Source organism: Bombina bombina, chromosome 4 (assembly GCF_027579735.1).
Source record: "Bombina bombina isolate aBomBom1 chromosome 4, aBomBom1.pri, whole genome shotgun sequence".
Classification (NCBI taxonomy): domain Eukaryota; kingdom Metazoa; phylum Chordata; class Amphibia; order Anura; family Bombinatoridae; genus Bombina; species Bombina bombina.
The window spans coordinates 474,786,702-474,811,655 of NC_069502.1; the positions used below are offsets into that span (position 1 = coordinate 474,786,702).

At 35.9% G+C, this 24,954-nt stretch overlaps 1 protein-coding gene across 1 annotated transcript in view; it reads right to left on the reverse strand.

Annotated features, from left to right (window-relative positions):
- The window catches only part of CSMD1 (CUB and Sushi multiple domains 1), a 3,127,153-nt gene that overhangs the window by 920,370 nt on the left and 2,181,829 nt on the right, over positions 1 to 24,954 (reverse strand). Inside the window, 2 exon segments of the mRNA XM_053711946.1 lie at positions 574 to 690; positions 3,646 to 3,834. Coding sequence (XP_053567921.1) covers positions 574 to 690; positions 3,646 to 3,834 — 306 coding nt within the window.

A 24,954-nucleotide genomic window follows, 5' to 3' on the forward strand; every position in this document is an offset into this window, starting at 1 on the left:
TAAATACAAACTTGCCTGTAAAATAAAAATAAACCCTAAGCTAGCTACAATGTAACTATTAGTTATATTGTAGCTAGCTTAGGGTTTATTTTACAGGTAACTATTTAGTTTTAAATATGAATTATTTAGGTAATAATTGTACATTTTATTTATATTTATTTTAATTCTAAATTAAATCACTCATGTGAGATTGCAACTGCAATTTTGGAAGCAGTAGGACTACTTCATAACCTCTTGTACAGTTTTAACCTCTGCACAGCTTCTTAAATGGGGGCCATTGTAAATTTCAGAATCTTGTTCCACAGTGTTAGTAATCACTTAAGTTCTCTAGAAGTTACAAAAAAATAAAAAAATAAACATCCTAGCAATTTTTTTATTGTGTATTTTTATTTAATTCTGTATGACACACTCAGAATTAATTATTTAGCTGGGTATTCATTTTTCTTAGGTGATAAACCATTTAGTGTCTGTAAGTTAGTTTTGTGCTTGCTGATACTATTTTTTTCACCGTTAGAAGTACTGAGTGTTCATATTTTTTTCAAGTTAGGAAATGTGTTTAATTAGTGTTCTTACCCTTTCCATGCGAAACCTCAATTGTCCATGTACAATTCAATGAATTAGGATAAAAATCAGGAAACCCTGGAGAAAGAACTGTCCCACTTTTGCCATGGATATAACCACCACATAAAGCTGTAAATAGATAATGAACACTCTTTAATACATTGTGTATGTGCAATGTTAGAATAATTCAGATTAAAATATAGAAAAAGAATCATGTAATAGACTGGTTTTGTACTAAGTTTTAGTTGGAAAAATAATGAGACAATTATTTTAGGTAATGGGAACTCTAAGACAATCATTAGTTTGTTTCTCCTGGCAAAAAGTGATATTTGCAAAACATTTTTAAAATTTCATCAAATTCATCATTTCCATTGAAAGCTCACTCCACTCTTTACCTATTTAAAAATGAATTTGTATTTTATGATCAGATAGTTAATGCTATTATTTCCAGTATACTTTACTTAATTAAAATGATTGCTACAGATGACAGTTTCTTAGCAATTTCCCAAACATTATAATGAATAAAAGCACTAAAGTTATCCAACCAAATATTTGCAGAAAGCCCTTTAAATTTTGCAAGATGCTTGGGGTTAGCAGTGTGTGAGTTATGTGTTTTTAAAGGGACATTAAACACTTTGAGATGGTAAAATAAAATGATAAATTGTATACATATAAAACAGCTCTGCAATATACTTTCATTATTTATTTTGTCCTCTTTGCCTGTAATTCCATTCTGAAATTGTGAGCTTTTCAGTTCCTGTTAGAAATGGATGTGCAGAACACTGTTAAATCCAGCACAACCATTGGCTGCACACTCTAGTGACCTATTTATAACTGTCTCTAATTGGCCACAGCAGAGAAGGTAACACAAGTTACAACATGGCAGCTCACAGTGTTTTATAGACACTAAAACTTTACACTTATTTTGTCACTTTTTAAACAACCAATGAAACTTTAAAAAATACATCTACATGTTACTCATGGACTAATGTTTTCTTTGAATGTATCATTCTATGTAGCATGTATCTAGTGTTTAATGTCCCTTTAAATGTTACAATTAAAAAATATATGGTTCATTAACCTTTTTATCTTTAACAGTTTAGTTTTCTAAAATATCAACATTTAGGACACTACCCCTCTGTCTTAAACAAAAACAAATTAGCATTTGAAAATATGAAGGCAACATATTTTGTTTTTGGTGGTTTTTAGGTTTCTTTTGGTGCCTAGAGTATTTTTAAAGTCACCTAGTATACAGGATGGTCTTATTTCAGTATCTATAATCTAATACATAGAGGCCAGGAGATTTTTAAAGAGCAAAATCTTCACATTCACATTTTGTTTGTGTGTGCCCATGTTTTTTATTACTTTAATTTTGCAAAGAATATTCTTTTTTTTCCCCCATGCACCACATTTCTTATGTAGATGAGTGTCTTTTTGTTTGCAAGCGTGAAAGAAACTCAAAACCTCTCAATGGAAATAAAGGTTAAAGGGTCTTACTCCTTTTTAATTAAAATAAATTGCTTGTACTAGAAGCTCATTGTGGTAATGTTGAACAAATGTGATTTTTTTGTAAAATATCTGTACTTTTTCCCAGCTACATTTCAGTGACATTTGTTGGCTGAGTTTGTAAGTAAATCTCTAGTGTAGTGTGAAGGGCTGGCAAAGGGATGATAAGAGAGCTATTTTAAATGGATGTCAATACAAACCATAAGAGGCAAATGGTCTTATAGTTTGCTGAAACAGATAAATATTATGAATTATTATGATGAGTAGGATGGATCCAGAGAAATGCACAGTTGTGGATAACCATCTCATTAATGTCACAGATTATTAGTGGCTCACAGAGAATGTGCATAAGCACCTACAGCATACATTAACAATACATTGCATTCATGAGTATAGAACGAATGATAAACATGCTTCTTCAAAAATGCAATGGGCTATTTTAGCAAGCACAGAAATTCTAAATCTGAATAATGTGAATTTATAAAATAAATATTATTGTTTTACCTCTAAAGAATGCTAGACAATAAAAATGAATAACCAGCATGTTAAATAGAAAGAAATAAAACATGCTAAATATAAAAAAATATATTTTTTTCTTTTTCTTGGCATACATGATATTAATAAATAAAATAAACTATTAAAATGAAATAAATTGCTAGACAATTACTGAGAAAGGGGGTGGTTTTTGTTTCCAGATATTGTAGCATTTATTTATTTAGATAATAATTACTCTATTTCAATGTATTTTCATAAGATAAAAAAAACTAACAATCCTAACAAAGATTTAATTTTTTTAATCACATGAAAAATAATAAAGAAATACTCTTTAGAGTGCTTAACAGTTATACAGAGTATATGATGAGCATCTTGACTCAGTTATAATTACAGAACATAAACCAGAGATTTTTAACTTGACACCTATGTTTAATATTCTAAAATAATGCATTTTTTCCCTGTAGTGGTATATTGTTAAAGCAAAGGCTAAACTACCATTTTGAATAATTCATTTGAAATGGTTATTTTTTATTTATAAACCACGCTCATAAACATTCAATGCATAAAAAAAGAAATCACCAAGTGGTCCCTTGGACAAACAGATTTTTGTTCATATGAATTCATTTTCAATTCCTTACTAATATATTCAGTAAAGTGATTCCTATGAATACAATAGGGAGTTATTTCTTTTTATAGTGTACAGATAAGACAGGATTGTAGGGAGGAAAGGCTCAGATATCAAATTGAAAATATTACCTTGGGGTGAATAAATCATGTGTTAGTGATGACTGTAAGAAAGGCATCATTTACTGAGGTCACTAAGGTTTACCTGTTATAGTTTTTTTACATTTCAGTGAAAAATAATATCTGAACTATTGATGTGCTTATCAACATTGTGTATTGTTCTAGAAATATATATTTTAGTGATATTTTGCTAGCTGACTGCTATGAATATGAACATTTTGGAATTAAAGCACCATTATTGATAACTACAACTTGCTACAAACTACTTTCTTGGTAAAATATTGGCTTATATGTGTGTGTATACTATCAATATAGTTGTAAAAATATTATACTACCTACCATCACAGCTGGGCAGTGCATGGTTCCATTGATGATTATTTTCACACACCAATGGTTCTTCATCACTCAGGATATATCCTGGATCACAGCTGAATGTAACTGATGATCCTATACCAAAGTATGATCCATGTCGATGACCATTTACTGGAATCCCAGGATCAAGACATGAATCTAACTCCAGTGTAACACCTAGAAAAAAAAGACAAATTGTCACTGTTATAATACAATGTGCTCATTATCTTTCCTAAAAAAAGAGTATGTAATTTTAAAGGGGCAATAACAATGAATACATGCCAATTTTTTATTTTTTTATTATTATATTAGTTAAAGGGACACTGAACCCAATTTTATTCTTTCATGATTCAGATAGAGCATGTAATTTTTATTAACTTTCTAATTTACTCCTATTATCTATTTTTCTTCATTCTCTTGCTGTCTTTATTTTAAAAGCAGGAGTGTACATCTTAGCAGCCAGCCCATTTTAGGTTCAGCACCATGGATAGCACTTGCTTATTGGAGGCTTACATTTACCCACGAATAAGCAAGCATAACCCAGGTTCTCAACCAAAAATAGGCCAACTCCTATGCATCACATTCCTGCATTTTAAATACAAATAGAAATAGAACAAAGAAAAATTGATAATAGGAGTAAATTAAAAGTTGCTTAAAATTGCATGCTCTATCTGAATCATGAAAGAAAAAAATTGGGTTTAGTGTCCCTTTAAGTATTAAATAAATATGTGAAAATTAAATTCTTATTTCATGTTGTAACCTTAGTTTTCTTTATGTAAACTTCTTTGCTGAGACCAATTAGGACAGTTATAAATTATTCACTATATTGTGCAAACAATGGCTGTGGGCAATAGGCCAGTGTTAAGGATGGAGTCTGCGCTTCAAATTGTATTAGGAATTAGAAAGCCCACAATATTTGAGGAAAAGAAGACAAAATAATGAAAGTACTATACATTAATGGCCAGATTAACGGCTAGATTATGAGTTGTGCGTTAGGCTGAAAAAGCAGCGTTAACAGGTCCTAACGCTGCTTTTTCCCTACCGCTGCTATTACGAGTCTTGCAGGTTTAGGGGCACCACACACTTTTTTGGCCTTACTGCAAAACGACTTACGTAAACTTCGTAAAGTCTTTTTTCTATGGGACTTCCATAGCGCCGGTATTACGAGTCTGTCCTGGGAGGCCAAAAAGTGAGCGGTACACCCTACCCCGTCAAGAGTCCTAACGCATTTAAAAGTTAGTAGTTAAGAGTTTTATGGTACAACGCCGTAACACTAACCCTAACACCCCCTAACTTAAATATAATTTAAATAAATCTATATACAAATTCCTATTTAAAACTAAATACTTACCTATAAAATAAACCCCAAACTAGCTACAATATAACTAATAGTTACATTGTATCTAGCTTAGGGATTATTTTTATTTTATAAGCAAGTTTGAATTTATTTTAACTAGGTAGAATAGTTACTAAATAGTTATTAACTATTTAATAACTACCTAGCTAAAATAAATACAAATTGACCTGTACAATAAAACGACACTACTCTAAAACTAATTAAATTACCTAAATTAAATACAATTAACTAAATTAAATAAAATTAGCTAAATTGCAAACAAAAAACAAACACTAAATTACAGAAAATAAAAAACAAATTACAAGACCTTTAAACTAATTGCACCTAATCTAATAGCCCTATCAAAATAAAAAAGCCCACCCAAAAAAACAAAAAACCTAGTCTAAACTAAACTACCAATAGCCCTTAAAAGGGCCTTTTGTGGGGCAATGCCCCAAAGAAATCAGCTCTTTTACCGGTAAAAATAATAATACAAACAACCCCCCCAACAGTAAAACCCACCACCAACACAACCAACCACCCACCCAAATAAAACCCTAACTAAAAAACCTAAGCTCCCCATTGCCCTGAAAAGGGCATTTGGATGAGCATTGCCCTTAAAAGGACATTTAGCTTTTCTGCGGCCCAAAGCCCTTACCTAAAAATAAAACCCACCCAATACACCCTTAAAAAATCTTAACACTAACTCCAGAAGATCCACTTACTGGGAGAAGTCTTCATCCAAGCGGCAAGATGTCCTCAACGAAGCCAGCAGAAGTGGTCCTCCAGACGGGCAGAAGTGGTCCTCCAGATGGGCAGAAGTGGTCCTCCAGATGGGCAGAAGTCTTCAACCAGACGGCATCTTCTATCTTCATCCTTTCGATGCGGAGTGGCTCCATCTTCAAGATATCCGGCGCAGAGCATCCTCTTCAATCAATGTCTTCTTGCTGAATGAAGGTTCCTTTAAATGACGTCATCCAAGATGGTGTCCCTTAGATTCCGATTGGCTGATCCTATTGGCTGATTGCATCAGCCAATATGATTTTTTCAACCTTAATTCCGATTGGCTGATAGAATTCTATCAGCCAATTGGAATCTAAGGGACGCCATCTTGGATGACGTCACTTAAAGGTACCTTCATTCCAGAAGAAGACGTCAAATGAAGAGGATGCTCTGTGTTGGATGTCTTGAAGATGGAGCCGCTCCGCATCCGAAGGATGAAGATAGAAGATGCCATCTGGGTGAAGACTTCTGCCCATCTGGTGGACCACTTCTGCCGGCTTTGTTGAGAACATCTTGCCTCTTGGAGGAAGACTTCTCCCTGTAAGTGGATATTTGGGGGTTAGCGTTAGGATTTTTTAAGGGTGTATTGGGTGGGGTTTTTTTTAGGTTAGTGCTTTGGGCCACAATAGAGCTAAATGCCCTTTTAAGGGCAATGCCCATCCAAATGCCCTTAGTTAGTTTTTTATTTGGGGGGTTGATTGTGTGGGTGGTGGGTTTTACTGTTGGGGGGGTTGTTTTAATTTTTTTTTACAGGTAAAAGAGCTGATTTCTTTGGGGCAATGCCCTGCAAAAGGCCATTTTAACGGCTATTGGTAGTTTAGTTTAGGCTAGGGTTTTTTTTATTTTGGGTGGGCTTTTTTTTTATTTTGATTGGGCTATTAGATTATGTGTAATTAGTTTAAAGATCTTGGAATTTGTTTTTTATTTTCTGTAATTTAGTGGGGTTTTTTTTTGTAATTTAGCTAATTTTATTTAATTTAGTTAATTGTATTTAATTTAGGTAATTTATTTAATTGTAGTGTAGTGTTAGGTGTTAGTGTAACTTAGGTTAGGTTTTATTTTACAGGTCAATTTGTATTGATTTTAGCTAGGTAGTTATTAAATAGTTAATAACTATTTCGTAACTATTCTACCTAGTTAAAATAAATACAAACTTGACTGTAAAATAAAAATAAGCCCTAAGCTAGATACAATGTAACTATTGGTTATATTGTAGCTAGCTTAGGGTTTATTTTACAGGTAAGTATTTAGTTTTAAATAGAAATTATTTAGGCAATGATAGGAATTTGTATTTAGATTTATTTAAATTATATTTAAGTTACGGGTGTTAGGGTTTATTTATTTATTTATTTATTATCGGTTATTTGTAGAGCGCCAACAGATTCCGCAGCGCTATAAACAAAGGGGAGTACAAGAAAACAATTATAGGGTAGAGGGCCCTGCCAAGAGTTGCACTGTTGTAGTCAGCTCTTAAGAAGGTGATCTACAAACAGCTGGACTCTTAGGCTTACATGCTAAGAAGGTTCAGGGGATTGCAGTGGAGGAGCGGAACTGGTAATAGGAAAGGTCAGCGTAGGTTGTATGCGTCCCTGAACAGTAGAGTCTTTAGGGAGCACTTGAAGCTTTTAAAACTAGAAGAGAGTCTTGTGGAGCGAGGCAGAGAGTTCCACAAGATGGGAGCCAGTCTGGAGAAGTCCTGTAAACGGGGGTGTGATGAGGTGACAAGAGAGGAGGAGAGTAGGAGGTCATGAGCAGAGTGAAGGGGACGGGAGGGAGAGTATCTGGAGACAAGGTCTGAGATGTAGGGGGGAGCAGTGCAGTTGAGGGCTTTGTATGTAAGAGTGAGAGTTTTGTGTTTGATCCTAGAGGCAAGAGGAAGCCAGTGAAGGGATTGGCAGAGAGGCGCAGCAGATGAAGAGCGACGTGTAAGGAAGATGAGTCTGGCAGAGGCATTCGTTATGGATTGTAAAGGAGCTAGGCGGCAGGTGGGGAGACCAGAGAGGACAGAGTTGCAGTAATCAAGGCGGGAAAGAATGAGAGAGTGGATTAAAATCTTAGTTGTGTCTTGTGTAAGGAAGTGTCTAATTTTAGAGATGTTTTTAAGGTGGAAGCGGCAGGCTGTAGCCAAGGACTGAATGTGAGGAGTGAAGGAAAGATCTGAGTCAAATGTGACCCCGAGACATCGGGCATGCGGGGTAGGGGTAATGATGGAGTTGTCGACAGTTATAGAGATATTGGGGGTGGAGATTTTGGAAGAAGGGGGGAAAATGAGGAGCTCAGTTTTGGAGAGATTTAGCTTGAGGTAGTGAGAGGACATCCAGGAAGAGATGTGAGAAAGACAGTTAGTGACACGGGTTAGCAAGGAAGGAGATAGTTCTGGTGCAGAGAAGTAGATTTGGGTGTCATCGGCATACAAATGATATTGGAAACCGTGGGACTTAATAAGGGAACCTAGTGATGACGTATAGATTGAGAAGAGAAGGGGACCGAGGACAGAGCCTTGCGGTACTCCAACAGAAAGTGGTGACGGGGCAGAGGAGGCCCCAGAGAAGGCTACACTGAAGGTACGGTTTGACAGGTAGGAAGAGAGCCACGAAAGGGCTGTGTCACAGATGCCAAAGGATTGGAGGGTTTGGAGCAAAAGAGGCTGGTCGACAGTGTCAAAGGCTGCGGACAGATCAAGGAGGATAAGCAGAGAGAAGTGGCCTTTTGATTTAGCTGTAAATAGGTCGTTGGTGACCTTAACAATAGCTGTCTCTGTGGAGTGATAGGGACGAAATCCAGATTGCAGCGGGTCAAGAAGGGAGTTTAACGTAAGGAAATGGGATAGGCGTGCATATACTAGTTTTTCAAGAAGCTTTGAAGCAAGAGGGAGGAGGGAAATTGGGCGGTAGTTGGATGGGGAGGTAGGATCAAGGGAAGGTTTTTTGAGGATAGGTGTGACCAGTGCATGTTTCATTGATGAGGGAAATGTACCAGTGCTGAGGGAGAGGTTGAAAATGTGTGTTAGCATAGGGGTAAGGATAGCAGAGAGAGAGGGGAGCAGCTGTGAGGGGATAGGGTCAAGGGGACAGGTAGTGAGGCGAGAGCGCAGTATAAGTGCTGAAACTTCGTCCTCAGTAACAGGGGAGAATGAACTAAGTTTCAGGTTATGAGGGGTGTGGTTGAGTGAGAGTATTTGAGGGGGGGAGAGAATGGAATTGTGTTGAGAGCTGATTTCATGTCTGATGGAATCAATTTTGTTAAAGAAGTGACTGGCAAAGTCTTGAGCTGACAGAGAAGTTGTATTAGGAAGTGGGGGAGGGCGGAGGAGAGTATTGAAAGTGGAGAACAGACGTTTTGGGTTTGAAGAAAGATTAGAGATAAGAGTAGAGAAGTAGTGTTGCTTGTGGAGATTAAGGGCAGAGTAGTAGGAGTTCAAGATGAATTTGTAATGAAGGATTAGACTTAGATTTATGGGTTAATAAATATAATATAGTGGCGGCGACGTTGGGGGCGGAAGTTTAGAGGTTAATAAATGTAGGTAGGTGGTGGCTATGTTAGGGCCAGCAGATTAGGGGTTAATAATATTTAACTAATGTTTGCAAGGCGGGAGCGCAGCGGTTTAGAGGTTAATATGTTTATTATTGTGGCAGTGATGTCCGAAATGGCAGATTAGAGGTTAATAATTTAATTTTAGTGTTTGCGATGCGGGAGGGCCTTGGTTTAGGGGTTAATAGGTAGTTTATGGGTGTTAGTGTACTTTTTAGCACTTTAGTTATGAGTTATGTTACAGCGTTGTAGTGTAAAACTCATAACTACTGACTTTAAAATGTGGTACGAATCTTGACGGGATAGGGTGTACCGCTCACTTTTTGGCCTCCCAGGACAAGCTTGTAATACCAGCGCTATGGAAGTCCCATAGAAAAAAGACTATACGCAATTTGCGTAAGTTGATTTGCGGTAAGGCAAAAAAAGTGTGCGGTACCCCTAAATCTGCAAAACTCGTAATAGCAGCTGTAGTAAAAAAGCAGCGTTATGAGGCTTAACGCTGCTTTTTTACTCTTAACGCAAGACTCGTAATCTAGCAGTAAGTTTTTATTGTCCTTACATTATAAAGGAATTATCTTTTAAAAAAAAAAAAATATATATACTGTATATATTTTAACTAAACAATTATATTCTGAACAATAAAACCACTAATGTAAACAACTTAGAAATGTTACAAGTTTATACGTATATTTATTTGATAATTAATGGTATTTAGAATAGAAGATGGTGTTCTGTTGAAAAATTAGAAGAGAAATAGCAGCAATGACATTAAATGAACACCATAGACTGGGTAATTAAAATGGTTTAAAATATTTTTATCTTACCATTTTTTTATTATTTTAATTATTTTGTGTATTCAATTTGTGTGGAATAAATGTTTCATAGAAATAGACTATTTCACACAATTAGGGCTAAATTACAAGTGGAGTGTAAAATATAACTTTTGCGAAAGCAATATTTGCGCTCCACTTAGAAATAGATCAGCACACGGATATGTGAGCTTGCATTACAAGTTAGCTGCAATGCGAATACGACCTAACGTTCGCATTGCATTGAAGCATTGCGCTCACGAGAGTGTGCCTCCATAGGCTTAAAGGGACAGTACACTGTAAATTGTTTTTCCAGAAATGTATTTTAAATGACTTGTTATACCAACTGCAGAGTATAAAATATTTGAGAAATTGCATTTTCGGGTTTATTTGTGTATCTGAAGTAGCTGGTTTTGTGCCTATTACAATGGGTTGAGCTTCAGGTAATATCAGATCTCATTATGTTATCACTTTCATGTACACAGACTTGCTTCCTTATCTTATATTTGTCTGGAACACCAAAGCTCAATACATAGAGAGAACAATGGAAAATTATCATTTTATTACTTAACTATCATGCCCCCACTGAGGGTGTAATCTCTTCTGCTGGCTTTGTTTACTTAGGCTTGTCAAAAGCGTATACGCCAGTATCAAAACTTTCAGTATAGGTTGGGAAACCACAAGCTAAATCAGCTATTTCAAATGCTGAAATATGAGTAAAGGAGCAACTTGCAACCAATGTAATACACTCTAGCAGGTAAAAAGGATCATTGGGAATAATTTAAAGGGGAGAAAGTTTTTGGGTGAACTGTCCCTTTAAATAGGAGCCTTGTTCTCATGCTGTGAGACACGGCAGGAGAACCTAGCATGGCAAAGGGGGTAAATCATGAAGCAACAGGCAGAACATGTTAAATATATATATATATATATATATATATATATATATATATATATATATATATATATATGTGTTAATATGTGTATATACACATATATTTACAGGAAATTCACAGTTTCGCATAGACCGCAATGTAAAGGCACTTTTTTCCCCTACCCACCACTTTTAACCCCTAAAAACTGCTTCGTGCAGTTGCTTTTTTTTTTTTTAATAAAAATACTACAACATTACAACACTACTACAAATTATGGGCTAATTTGAGGTCATTTAGAAAATTAACCAGAGATCTGACCACTTGTAATGGCTGGTTATTTATTGCGCGCCTGTAAACCGGCAAATTTGCCCATTTACAGGTGCATAACAAATTAGCACTCTACTTGTAATCTAGCCCTTGTTTTGTTTTTCCAAATATTCAAATTATATATTTTACCAAGGTTTTAATATTATTTTCATTCACATATTAAAATGAAATGTAGAATAATCAATTGAATTTAAACCGCTCAACAGTTATTCCTCCTTATCAGACTTTAGATAGGATATGCGCATAGTCAAGTTTTTGGCCCCTATTTAAGAAAGTCTGGCGGACCTGATCCGAAAGTGCGAATCAGGTCCGCCAGACCTCGCTGAATACGGAGAGCAATACGCTCTCCGTATTCAGCATTGCACCAGCAGCTCACAAGAGCTGCTGGTGCAACGCCGCACCCTGCAAACTAGCGTCCAATCGGCCGCCATCAGGGGGGTGTCAATCAATCTGATCGTACTCGATTGGGTTGAATTCCGGCGATGTCTGTCCGTTTGCTCAGAGCAGGCGGACAGGTTATGGAGCAGCGGTCTGCAGGCTCGCCAGAAACATCGGGCATCAAGCTCCATTCGGAGCTTGATAGATAGGCCCCTAAATTTTTTTTAGAACTACATAACATGTTTATAAAAACCTTGTCAATTCTGCACTACAAATGCTAAATATTAAAATAATAATTAAATTCCACTGAATTTTTGTAAGTTTTTATCTTGGAATATTATGATAAACTCAGAGATTAAAAAAAAAAAATATTTCAGTATATATCTTTTTAGCATTTAGGGTTCCATGTACTAAGCAGCATAAGTGGCCGGTTCACACATGCGAGCCTGCTTCCCTCAATGTAAGAAGCATGAGTGGACAGAGAACAATCACCTGAACACACTCACTTTGTGTGATTGACAGGCCCTTCCCTTGCGTGATTGGTTGAGGGGGGGCAGCATTATACACTCGGCTGAGTGTGTAATGGTAATTATGGGCAGCGGAAAAACAGGATCTGTCACCCGTATGCCATGAAGCCGCGCAGACAGTTTCTCAAATTGAGAGCCTTGTCTGCATGGCTGATAGTACATCTGGCCCTAAGTGTTTTCCACATTAAAAATCCAAGGTTATCTACCAATGCTAAGGCTGATAGTCTACCCCACCGAATGACCCTTTATATCAGACATATTTTTATATCTACTCCTTAATATAAAGTTGATACTGAGGAAGCCCCCCTAAGGGCGTGGTGTGTGGCTGCATACACACACCACTCTCTCCATATATTCAAAAAATCCAAGGTTAGAATATTCTATATTTTTTGGTTTGTAAAATGATATTGAACATGTGAGTAATTTAAAGGGATATAAACCCAAAATGTTTCTTTCATGATTCACAAAGAGCATGGAATTATAAACAACTTTCTACCAATTGACTTCTATTATCTAACTTGCATTATTCTCTTGGTATCCTTGTTAAAAAGAATACACAGGTAGGCTTGGGAGCAGTAAACACTGCTAGCTTCTTATTGATTGCATTAGCTACACATAAATGCTTCCTCTAACTGGCTTATCTGATGTGATGAGATAGCTCATCTTCGTGCATTTCTGCTCCTAAGCATATTATTTTTAATGTGCGTTGCTTATATTGAAAATTGGAGCAATTTAGATTGAGTAATGATTGTAACATTTGGATAGCTATGTATATCCTTCACAGTTATATACACTTTAAAATAAAGATACATTTACACATTTTAAAAATGTTTTTAGTGACTATTAAAGCTGCTATTTCCATCACTCTTCCTTTGTAAATATTTTAACCATAACAGTGCATTTTCCATTCTAATTTTATAAATATTTTCTTTCCCTAAAGGATTGTGTGTAATTTGTAAATTAATATTTTACAGTTTCATGTGTTACAAAAATATCTAAGATTGCATGTTATTATTTTCATTTTAAAATGCTACTTTAGGTGAACTTACTAGTAAAATACATAGAAAATCTCAAATGTATTACATTTCAAGATATATATTTAAAATATTTGCTTATATAATTTTAGACAAAACTTTACCTCCTTAACCCCATTAAAATAGCCATTAAAATGAACATAATCCTCAGAAAATTCACAGCAGTTGAGGAAAGAAGATTTATACTTTCAGATAGATTTGTACTTTTAATTCTGACATAACACAGTATATGCCAATGTCATAGTATTAAATTATTGGTAATCAGGTTTAATTGGTATATGAGAAAGCTGAATACATAATGTGAATATCTTTGGGATATTATGGTATTATGGGGCATTAGGGTGGCTGTAAACAAACAGGTTCAGGAGCACTGAATTTAATTTAATGTCTACAGGTTTATAGTCTGAAATAAAATATTAGGTTATAAATATTGTCTGACATTGCATAAAATTGCAGGTATATTTACCCACTGAAGTGAAAAGAACCAAGATATAGTTCACCTTTGCAATAAATTACTTGTCTCTCCCATATTATCCTACAAGTTGCGCTTTCATTGTTTTATTTGTGTCAGCAACAGTAAATGGAGTGATGGATATCATATGCATATGCTTCCTGTCTAATGTTTTTTTTCTAAGCATTTCCCAAGAAAAATAAAGCTATAATGCATTACTTTTATTAAACATCTCAAGGAAAGCAATGCTAGGTTTTCTGAGGAGAGTAGAACATTATGTTACCATTCTATTTCATTTTTTTAATTTATTTTTACGTTTTCTGGATTTTTTAAATTCTGTGTTAGTATAATTAATTAATACTTTATCTTTTTGAAAAAGGGAATTGCTGTTTGTGCTATATTAGGTTTCAGTTTGCAGGACCATGCAACACACATAGCTCATTATTTACTAAGAGATACAGAATTTCAGTATGAATCGTGTAAACAGATTTACATTCTCATTTATTTTTTTATAGGCATAAAATGGGTTAAAGGTAGACCTAAATATATCACATGATACATTTCTTAAAAAACATATTTTGATTGACTTCATTAAAATACAGGGGGCCAGATTACAAGTGGTGCGCTAACTAAAATTTGTGAGCACTAACATTATGACTTTTTCTCCCATTGGGGTCAATTTATTAATGTGCGAACGGACATGATACAATTTAGCATATCATGCCTGCTGCACATCGATAAATGCATACAGCATACACTGTCAGCATTTATCATTGCACCAGCAGTTCTTATGAACTTCTGGTGCAATCCTGCCCCCTGCAGATTCGCGGTCAATTGGCCGCTAGCAAGGGGTGTCAATCAACCCGATCGTATTTGATCGGGTTGATTTCTGTCCGCCGCCTCAGAGCAGGCAGACAGGTTATTTGAGCAGCGGTCTTTAGACTGCTGCTTCATAACCTGAAGGCTCGCCGGAAATACGGGGCATCAAGCTCCATATGGAGCTTGATAAATTGACCCCATCAAATTTAATGGGGAGCACTGTTACAAAAAAACAAACAGTTATCACTTGGGGAAACATGCCCTGACACTGAATTAAATAGTGCTAAAGCTGAAGGTAGTTATGAATACTTTGCATTCCAATGTTCTTCACATAGAAGACATTTTTAAATTTAAATATATATTTCTGTATATATCTGATTATATTTTTGTAAAATAAAATTTTATATATATATATATATATATATATATACACATTTTAAAATAAAAATAATATTTTTTTTTATTTGAAGAATATTGGAATGTAAAATATTTATATTAGAAACACAATAAAAATATAAAAGTTGATTAAAAATAATATTTCATGTTTTTAAGGTAATTAAAAGTATGTATCATATATGTGTGTTTATGTATATACAAGTGTATATATGTGTTGATATTCGTATATATGTATGTACTGTACATACATATTTAACTTTATAAACACATAAATAGACACACATATATATATATATATGTGTGTGTGTGTGTGTGTATATATATATACACTCACCGGCCACTTTATTAGATACACCTTGCTAGTACTGGGTTGGATCCCCTTTTGCCTTCAGAACGGCCTTAATTCTTCATGGCATAGATTCAACAAGGTGTTGGAAACATTCCTCAGAATTTTGGTCCATATTGACATGATAGCATCATGCAGTTGCTGCAGAATTGTCGGCTGCACATCCATGATGCGAAGCTCCTGTTCCACCAGTCCCGTTTGGTGACTATGGAGGCCATTGGAGTACAGTGAACTCATTGTCATGTTCAAGAAACCAGTTTGAGATGATTTGAGCTTTGTGACATGATGCATTATCCTGCTGGAAGTAGCCATCAGAAGATGGGTACACTGTAGTCATAAAGGGAAAGACATGGTCAACATTAAGACTCAGGTAGGCCATGGCATTTAAATGATGCTCAATTGGAACTAAGGGGCCCAAAGTGTGCCAAGAAAATATTCCCCACACCATTACTCCACCACCACCAGCCTGAACCGTTAATACAAGGCAGAATGGATTCATGCTTTCATGTTGTTTACGCCAAATTCTGACCCTAACATCTGAATGTTGCAGCTGAAATCAAAACTCATCAGACTGGGCAACATTTTTCCAATCCTCTATTGTCCAATTTTGGAGAGCCTGTGTGAATTGTAGCCTCAGTTTCCTGTTCTTATCTGTCAGGAGTGGCACCAGGTGAGGTCTTCTGCTGCTGTAGCCCATCTGCTTCAAGGTTTGATGTGTTGTGCATTCAGAGATGGTATTCTGCATACCTTGTTTGTAACTAATGGTTATTTGAGTTACTGTTGCCTTTCTGTCATCTCAAACCAGTCTGTCAGTCTATTCTCCTCCGACATCTGACATAAACAAGTCATTTTCTTCTGCACTATTGTAAACCCTAGAGATGGTTGTGTGTGAAAATCCCAGTAGATCAGCAGTTTTTTAAATACTCAGACCAGCCTTCTGGCACCAACAACTATGTCACGTTCAAAGTCACTTAAATCCACTTTTTTTCCACATTCTGATGCTTTGTTTGAACTTCAGCAAGTCGTCTTCACCACGTCTAGATGCCTAAATAAATGCATTGAGTTGCTGCCATGTGATTGGCGGATTAGCAATTTTTGTTACCAAGCAATTGAACAGGTATACCTAATAAAGTGGCCGGTGAATGTATGTATATATATATATATATATATATATATATATATATATATATATATATAAAGCTCGTTTCAACAGCTCAGCACACCAGTGTCAGCTGCCTGGGTGCAGAAATACCAGATAATAGTCTCTCAAACAAATGCACTCTCAGGACTTTCAAATGGAATAACAAAGTTATCTTTTATTGGAATGTTTTCGGGTATACACTACCCTTCGTCAGCATGAAAAAAGTAAAATACCTCATACAATATATAGGCAAACAAATCAAATAAAATCAAACACACCCCAACCTGTGTTGTGAAGAAGTGGCGCCAAAGTAAAGTGCTGGAACGCAATGGGTTGATGGTTGAGTGACCCCCAAGTTGCGTAGACTTGCACACATCCCCTGGGCCATCAACTGTCCCAGAAGGTGTGGGCAGCCGGATCGATAACAATACAGAGCCCCACAGCGTGAGATCTCCAGATTAAACCCTCCGCTAAGTTACACCAAAATGGGCTAGCACTCCAGGTAAGTATCGCAACCGAACGCTCTAGATTAGGAGTTTAAAGTCTGGTGCCGAATTAAGACTACCAGGGTGTATTGTACCAAGTCTATAGATCCATTGGGCTTCGCGCAAAAGCAGTGTTTTATTTCTGTCACCACCTCTGTCCAAGATCGGTACATGGTCAATCAAGATGTATCTTATTGATGATACTGCATGGCACTTGTTAGCGCAATGCCTTGCCACCAGTTGGTCCGAATCACCTTTTTCCAACACCACACAAATTGCTCTCCTATGATTTACCATGCATTCTCTGAGTGTCCCACTCGTTTTGACAACATAAACACTCGAACACGGGCAAAATAATAAGTATACCACATGCGTAGTAGTACATGTGAGAGAATGACGGATGGTATAATTCTTTTTCAAGTGAGGATGATGAAAGGTTTTTGTATTGATCAATCCGTTGCATGTGGTACAACCAAGACAGTGATATGAACCTTTAATATTCACTTTACTGTGACTCTGATAGCTGGATTTTGGGTCTGTTTTGATGAGCATGTCCTTAAGGTTAGCCCCCTCCGATATCCAACCATCGGTGCCAGGTTTCTAGTAAACTGTAATTTTGGGTCTGACCCAACAACTAGCCAATGGGTCCTCAATATATGACCTGTATTCATGGTAGTTGGTGTGAATGTGGTTGCCATGATTAATTTGCCTTCACTGGTTTTTCATGGTTTCTCTGTAATCAACTCTTCTTGAGACAAAGATGATACCTCTTCCAGGATACCTTGAACCAACTGGGGTTTATAACCCCTTTGTAGAAATGTATCCCTTACTCCAGACAGCTGGGAAATCCCTGACTCCCTACTTGAATTGTTGCGTACTGTTCTGATCATTTGTGATCTAACAATTCCCTTTAAGAGTGCCGGGGGATGGCAACTATCTTCGCTGAGCAATGAATTTCTATCAGTAGCCTTACTGTATAGTGTTGTGCCTATTTTGTTGTTATCAATGAAAATGTTAAAATCTAAGAAATATATCTCTTTCTCACTGTGAGTTAACTTGAATCTAACAGTAGTGTCTGTGCTATTGATGGTATGGAACCATTCCTGGAGCTCTTGCTGACCCCCACGCCAAATCAAAAATATGTCGTCTATATACCTTCGATAGAGGGTAATAGACTTGTCCCATTTGTCCCACAAATAGTGTTCCTCAAAATGTGACATGAAGATATTGGCATACGCAGGGGCCATACAAGAGCCCATTGCCTGCCAGCAATCTTAAGATAAAAGTTTCGCTCAAATTGAAAATAGTTCTTATAAAGGCACAACTCTAACAGCATTAATAAGAACTCAATCAGAGGGCCACTATATGACTCATCTTGTGTAAGATGTTCCCTTACTGCTGCCAGGCCAACTGAATGTGGGATAATGGTGTATAAGCTGTTGACATCCAAGGTGACCAAAATGTCCCCCTCATGGATGTCAACACTTTTCAGACACCTGATAAGGTCAATGGTATCCAAAACAAATGAGCAAATACCTCTAACCACTGGTTGGAAGAGGGCATCGATATACTGAGCAACGGGTTGGAGTAATGATTGGACTGCCGACACTATCGGTTGTCCCGGGGGTTTATTCAGTGTTTTATGTATCTTTGGGATGGTATATAGTATTCGAATTCTAGGGTATGTCATAGTACAAAAATCCCTGATTTGTTCAGAAATGAACCCTTGTTCAACACTAAAATGGATACACATGTCCAATTCTTTCTTAAATGTAAAGGTAGGATCAGTAGGTAAGAGTCTATACATGTCTTTGTTGGCCAAATGCTAAAGAATATCCTCTCTATAGTCATAATATTCTAACAAGACTATAGCCCCGCCCTTATTGGCTGGCCTAATGACTATAGAGGAGTCACTCTGAAGCGTTTGTATAGCATCAAATTCACTTTTAGTGAGATTACTCTTCTATAATCTCTGCATTCTATCTGCCTCAAGGTCCTGTGTTAGTAATCTAATGTATGTCTTAGTACTCGGACTGCAGTTAATCGGATCAAAGGTACTAGGTTTTTTGCACTTCAATAGGGGATATAACCCCTCTAGCCTCAGTGTTTTGAAAAAAATCCTTAATCTTCATAGTCCTGTTTAGCCGGTAAATATCCAATTTAAGATCCAATTCTGACATTGAGGTACTGGGTACAAATGACAACCCTTTATTAAGTACCCTGTGTTCAATAGGTGTTAATCTCTGCGAACTTAAGTTCACAATTATGTCCTCTGCCTGCCCCTGCGGGGTGGTCTGTACCGGTTGCCTCGCCCTCCATATGTGGGGTCTGTTGTTCCTCCCCCACTGGATCTTGTGGTAACCCCTAAAAAATGACTAGGAGTCACAGTAAAGTGAATATTAAAGGTTCATATCGCTGTCTTGGTTGTACCACATGCAACGGATTGATCAATATGAAAACCTTTCATCATCCTCACTCGAACAAAAATTATACCATCCGCCATTCTCTCACATGTACTACTACGCATGTGGTATACTTATTATTTTGCCCGCGTTCAAGTGTTTACGTTGGCAAAGCAAGTGGGACACTCAGAGAACGCATGGCAAATCATTGGAGAACAATTCGTGTGGCCTTGGAAAAAAGTGATTTGGATCAACCGGTGGCGAGACATTGCGCTAACAAACACCACGCGGTATTATCAATACAATACATCTTGATTAACCATGTACAGATCTTGGACAGAGTTGGTGACAGAAATAAAACACTGCTTTTGCGCAAAGCCCAATGGATCTATAGACTTGGTACAATACACCCTGGTGGTCTTAATTCGGCACCGGACTTTAAACTCCTAATCTAGAGCGTGCGGGTGCGATACTTACCTGGAGTGCTAGCCCGTGTTGGTGTGACTTAGCGGAGGATTTAATCTGGAGATCTCACACTGTGGGGCTCTGGATTGTTACCAATCCGGCTGCCCACACCTTCTTGGACAGTTGATGCCCCAGGGGATGTGTGCAAGTCTACGCAACTTGGGGGGTCACTCAACCATCCACCCATTCATGTGTCTAGGGAGTGGTAACATGTCACAAGTGGCCAAGGGCGTATATGTGTATACCATACACCTAGGGTATACTTTGTTCTCTCTGTAATATATAACATATACTCGTTTGGTTATCTATCCGAGTATATGGATGGTGAGACTTATGTACAATCCTTGGTTTCACAGAGTGAAAGTGAGTCTTATGTTAATATTTGTATATGTGCTGAGTTGATGCTATATGATATACATATTACAACATCCGAGTAAGGATTTATGTTGTGGTTGTATAATTTGCCATTTTTCATGTTCACATAACATGAAATAGGGGTGACTTTGTCATAGGTCCCCCAGCTTACTAAGAGAGTAGAGGTACAAGCCCTATTGGTTTCATACTCTATATAAAAGCTACATGTTACTTAATCACAGTACAGGGGATAGTGAAGTTCAAAAGTGTTGTATTTTATTTTTACTTTATTTTAAAGTCTTTTTTATGTGTACATAGCATCAGTCTACATCTTTTGGTAACCCCACTAACAGAATGTTAGTTCAGAACAGAAAGGGGCGTGGTTTGAAGGATGTAATATTATTGTATATGACTGTACAAATTGTAGACAATATTGTTTTTTTGTGTATGTAAGTTTCTCACAATAGGATGCACTTTCAATATTTATGAGATATGATACATTGGATTAATGTAGGTGGTAAACTGAGAAACTTGAGAAATATGAAATATATGATTGGTGGCAATAAACATAGCTTAACAGTTAAACAGCTTTGGTAACTATGGTTACTGCTATATACTTCCTACATATGTTATATTGGTCTCTCTGCACATTAATCACAATAGGTTATGATGAATATTTGTGGATTATAGTGTTGTTTTTTTCGCATGTTAGGGATATGATTTGCTGACAGACTTTCTAGGTAGTTTAGAAGCTTTTTCCTTTTTGTGAGTAGTAAAAGATGGCGAGACCGGAAGTTATGGGTTGTAGCCATGACTACCAATACTCGTTTTCAGTAAACAACACTTAAGTCATCATGTAGATATGCATATGAATCACAAGAAATCACAGTGAGGCATAGTACACACAATCAATATAAGCACTAGTTTGATTCTACTCGTATGTCACAAAGTTATTTTCTTGACGCTAAAATTGAGCCGGAGTAATACGGCGAAACCGGAAGTGACATAATTGAACTTCCGGGTACACGAGACAGAGGAACGCAAGTATGAGATCCAGCACTTTACTTTGGCGCCACTTCTTCACAACACAGGTTGGGGTGTGTTTGATTTTATTTGATTTGTTTGCCTATATATTGTATGATGTATTTCACTTACCCACATACCCAAAAATGTTCCAATAAAAGATAACTTTGTTATTCCATTTGAAAGTCCTGAGAGTGCATTTGTTTGAGAGGCTATATACTGTATATATATATATATATATATATATATATATTGTATATATATATATATATATATATATATATATATATATATATATATGTGTGTGTGTGTGTATGTGAAGAAGAAAATCTAAAGATAAGGAAGCGCACAAAGGTGTTCCTCATATTGTAGAATCTTTAATATACAAATAATTAAAACATTAAGCAGGATAAAAAAAGGACTCCTAGGGGTACCTACTCACAAGAAATACCCTTAAACCATATGAGGTATGTATGCGTGCTGTATGGAGACCAAAGCGGGTAATCAGCAATCTATGTACCATCCGTGTATTAACAGTTGAGCTTTTTGAGTTGCAGTAATTCATTGTGCAACCCTTTTGATAGTATTGAAGTACACCAATTGAATTGTCAAGTTTTTCACAGCTGTGCTGATGCTGCTCAAAAGAAAACAAACAAATTCCCTGTGGTTCCTCCACCCGCATCAAATGCCTAGTAACAAAAGGTGGGTATGGCCTTATGCATTTAATGGATAACTCTGCTTTGTCAGAGGCTTGAATATATATATATATATATATATATATATATATATACAGTATATATATATTATAGCCCTTTCTGGTCAAATACCTTACCAAATACCATATCACTTTAAATCTTATAAATATATATATATATATATATATATATATATATATATATATATATATTTCTATTAAATATTTTATCAGAAAGTGTATATATGAATGTAATATTTTATTTTAATGTGTTTTTGTTGTACACTACGCAATGTTTTCTGCACCTTCTTACCAAACCTGCCTTGTCTACTGTCTAAATATAATATTAAGTGCAAACATAGGAAATAAAATATTCATGATAAGGTGGGTGGAGTTTGGCTTTCCTGATACATGGTCACTGAGTGAATGAGTGCTGTTGCAAAATCTGACATCTCAGCAGTCAAAAAACCTAAATATGCACAGACTGTGATAAGTTTGTGGGGCAAGCAGTTGTATTCTGCCCAGCTATCGGCTAGTGCCCTAATTTGTTGCCTTGTAGACAGTGAAACCTGTAGAACTCCTGACTGTGTGGTCGTTATTACCCACCTTCTGCTATGGTTGGCAGAGACTAAACGGTCCAGTGTTCAACTTGGAAGCAGACCCTCCCTACTGCCCTATGCTGTTGAGAGCTGACTTACTACCCTCCTAAAGCAAAGATCAGCTTTGGGCCTCCTATCACAACTACAGTATCTTGTTTTTCTTACCCAACGATGAGTGTAAGGAGATCCAGACAGATTTGATTCTAGTTTAACCACACAACACTCATAAAGTGTCATGCACCTCTGTTTCTACCTTATTTTTACTTTCCATAATATTTTTTGGGACATTCCTTAAAGAGAGACACTGGTATTGATTCCTGTGCTGAAAACTATTGACAGATTATTTTGCAACTGCTCTATTTCATTATAGCATTGCTGAACTTGGATCTATTTAATATAAAATTAGTAAGGGAGAAAACTATAACAAAAGGTTTTTTTTTTTTGTTTTTTTTTCAACCATCAAAATCCACAGCTTACACTAAATGCCTCCTCTTAAACAGATTTATCTCTACATATGAAGAAATATCCACAACAGCCCCTTACTGATTCCCAATACCAAATATTCCAAATACAAACCCATATTGTTAGTTTTCCTACCAAATTATTGAATAACATAAACACTTTATAAAAAGTAAAATATCAGAACTCCAGAAAGATCTTAACCAAATTATATATTTGTATTGAATATATAGAAAAGGATCAAGAAAAACGTAATGACATTGTAAAAGATACCACAGAACAAAAATCTAGACAAGAGTCTGTAATTACCTTCTTGGAATAAAAGATTGAGGATTCATCTTCATCTTACAACTGCTTCATGGGAGAGGTCTCACAGAACAAAACTCTTAACTATAAGGACTCCCCCAATGTGGAGAACTTCTCCAACAGCCTTAACTTAAAGTTTACTCCACCATCAGAACCAGATAATTCCTTGATGGCTAAAAAAAACTTCACCTTCTTCAGCAAAGTCTACAGGCTCACAAACTCAATTAACAAAGATGCAGAAACAGCCTTGAAAATCAACCAGCACTGTGTCTGCAGAATTAGTAATGCAATTTGTTCAAGACCTAATTTGTCTTCAATGCTAACCTATTTTAGATTTTGGGACACCTACCCTGATGCAAGAATACTAACCTCTGTGCCCACATTTTATAAAGCTTTTCATGAAAATCACTGACTGCTTGTTGCATTGTCTAAGTCAAAGTATTTTGAACTTTTTGTATGGTATTTAATTCTCACTTTACTTATAAACAGGACTTTGGTAACTTTATCCCTCCAACTTCATGCTTGTCATAGTTTAATGCTCAATACAATATTATTATTGTTGATTTAATCACATATTCTTATACACGTGTCCTTGTAGTTTAAATGAGTCCCCTTTTGGCCTTGAGTTGACAAATGTTACGCTATATTTAAATACAAGGACAATATTCTGAACACAGTGAAAATCCCCTTCTAAAAATGGTTACTTTAACTGAGTTAATGTTGTTTATAATGTTTTGTTGTTTTCATTGTTTCTCATGCTCCCACAACTCCACACTAATTGTTATTTTTATATTTAATTTCCCATAATGCATATCTACAATATGTCCTTACATATACATTTCCACACATGAATAACACTAATGCTTTTGCTACCTCATATAACTACCATATTTTTCTCACCATTTAAGGGTTTTAACACCCATTTACATTATGTAATACTATCACAGATTTTGTTAAATAAAAGATCCATATATCATAAAGAATCAGGAGACTCACTTCCTTTAATGGAGAGAACATAGGCAATATTCAGCAACAGTTAGTTTGCATCTTCAATGGTTATGAAAAATGGGATCTCTATCCTAATTCAGAAAAACAATTCCTTTCAAGAATCGTCCATTAAAAGAGATAGAGGGCTAGATTACTAATGGAGAGCTATTTAACTGCGCTAGAAGTAAGATTTTTTGTGCGCATCAGATAGCGTTAACATATTCCCCACATAGAAGTCAACACTCCACTTGTGCGCTAACCTGACAGTTATATATGAATAGTTCACTTTTCAATGTTCTTCCCATATAAGAATAAGTTCTATTTGTTCATAAATACATATTTCTACACATCTGATTGCATTTTGGCATTTGAAAATAAAATATTTATAGAAAATACATAGTTAAAACCTTTATTAAAATAAATATTGTATAAATATAATTTCCAAGATTTCCTCTACTTGACTGCAAAGGACTCCAATGTACATATATGTATTTATATATATATATGTCTGTATATCTGAACATAAGTATTTATGCATTTGTAGGTTTATTTATGTCTGTAAATACATTTATACACATATAAATACATAAATACATATTTAGACATGTATTTGTATGTATCTCTATGTTAAAGCCCTGTGTCCTGACATTTTTTTTAATAACACCTGAGATCGCATACCTTTGAGCCTTTATAACTTTTTTCTGCAATTTGTTTTTTAATATTTTTATTAGATTGTGTTATGAGTGTAACTGACCTTTTACATGTAATTTGGA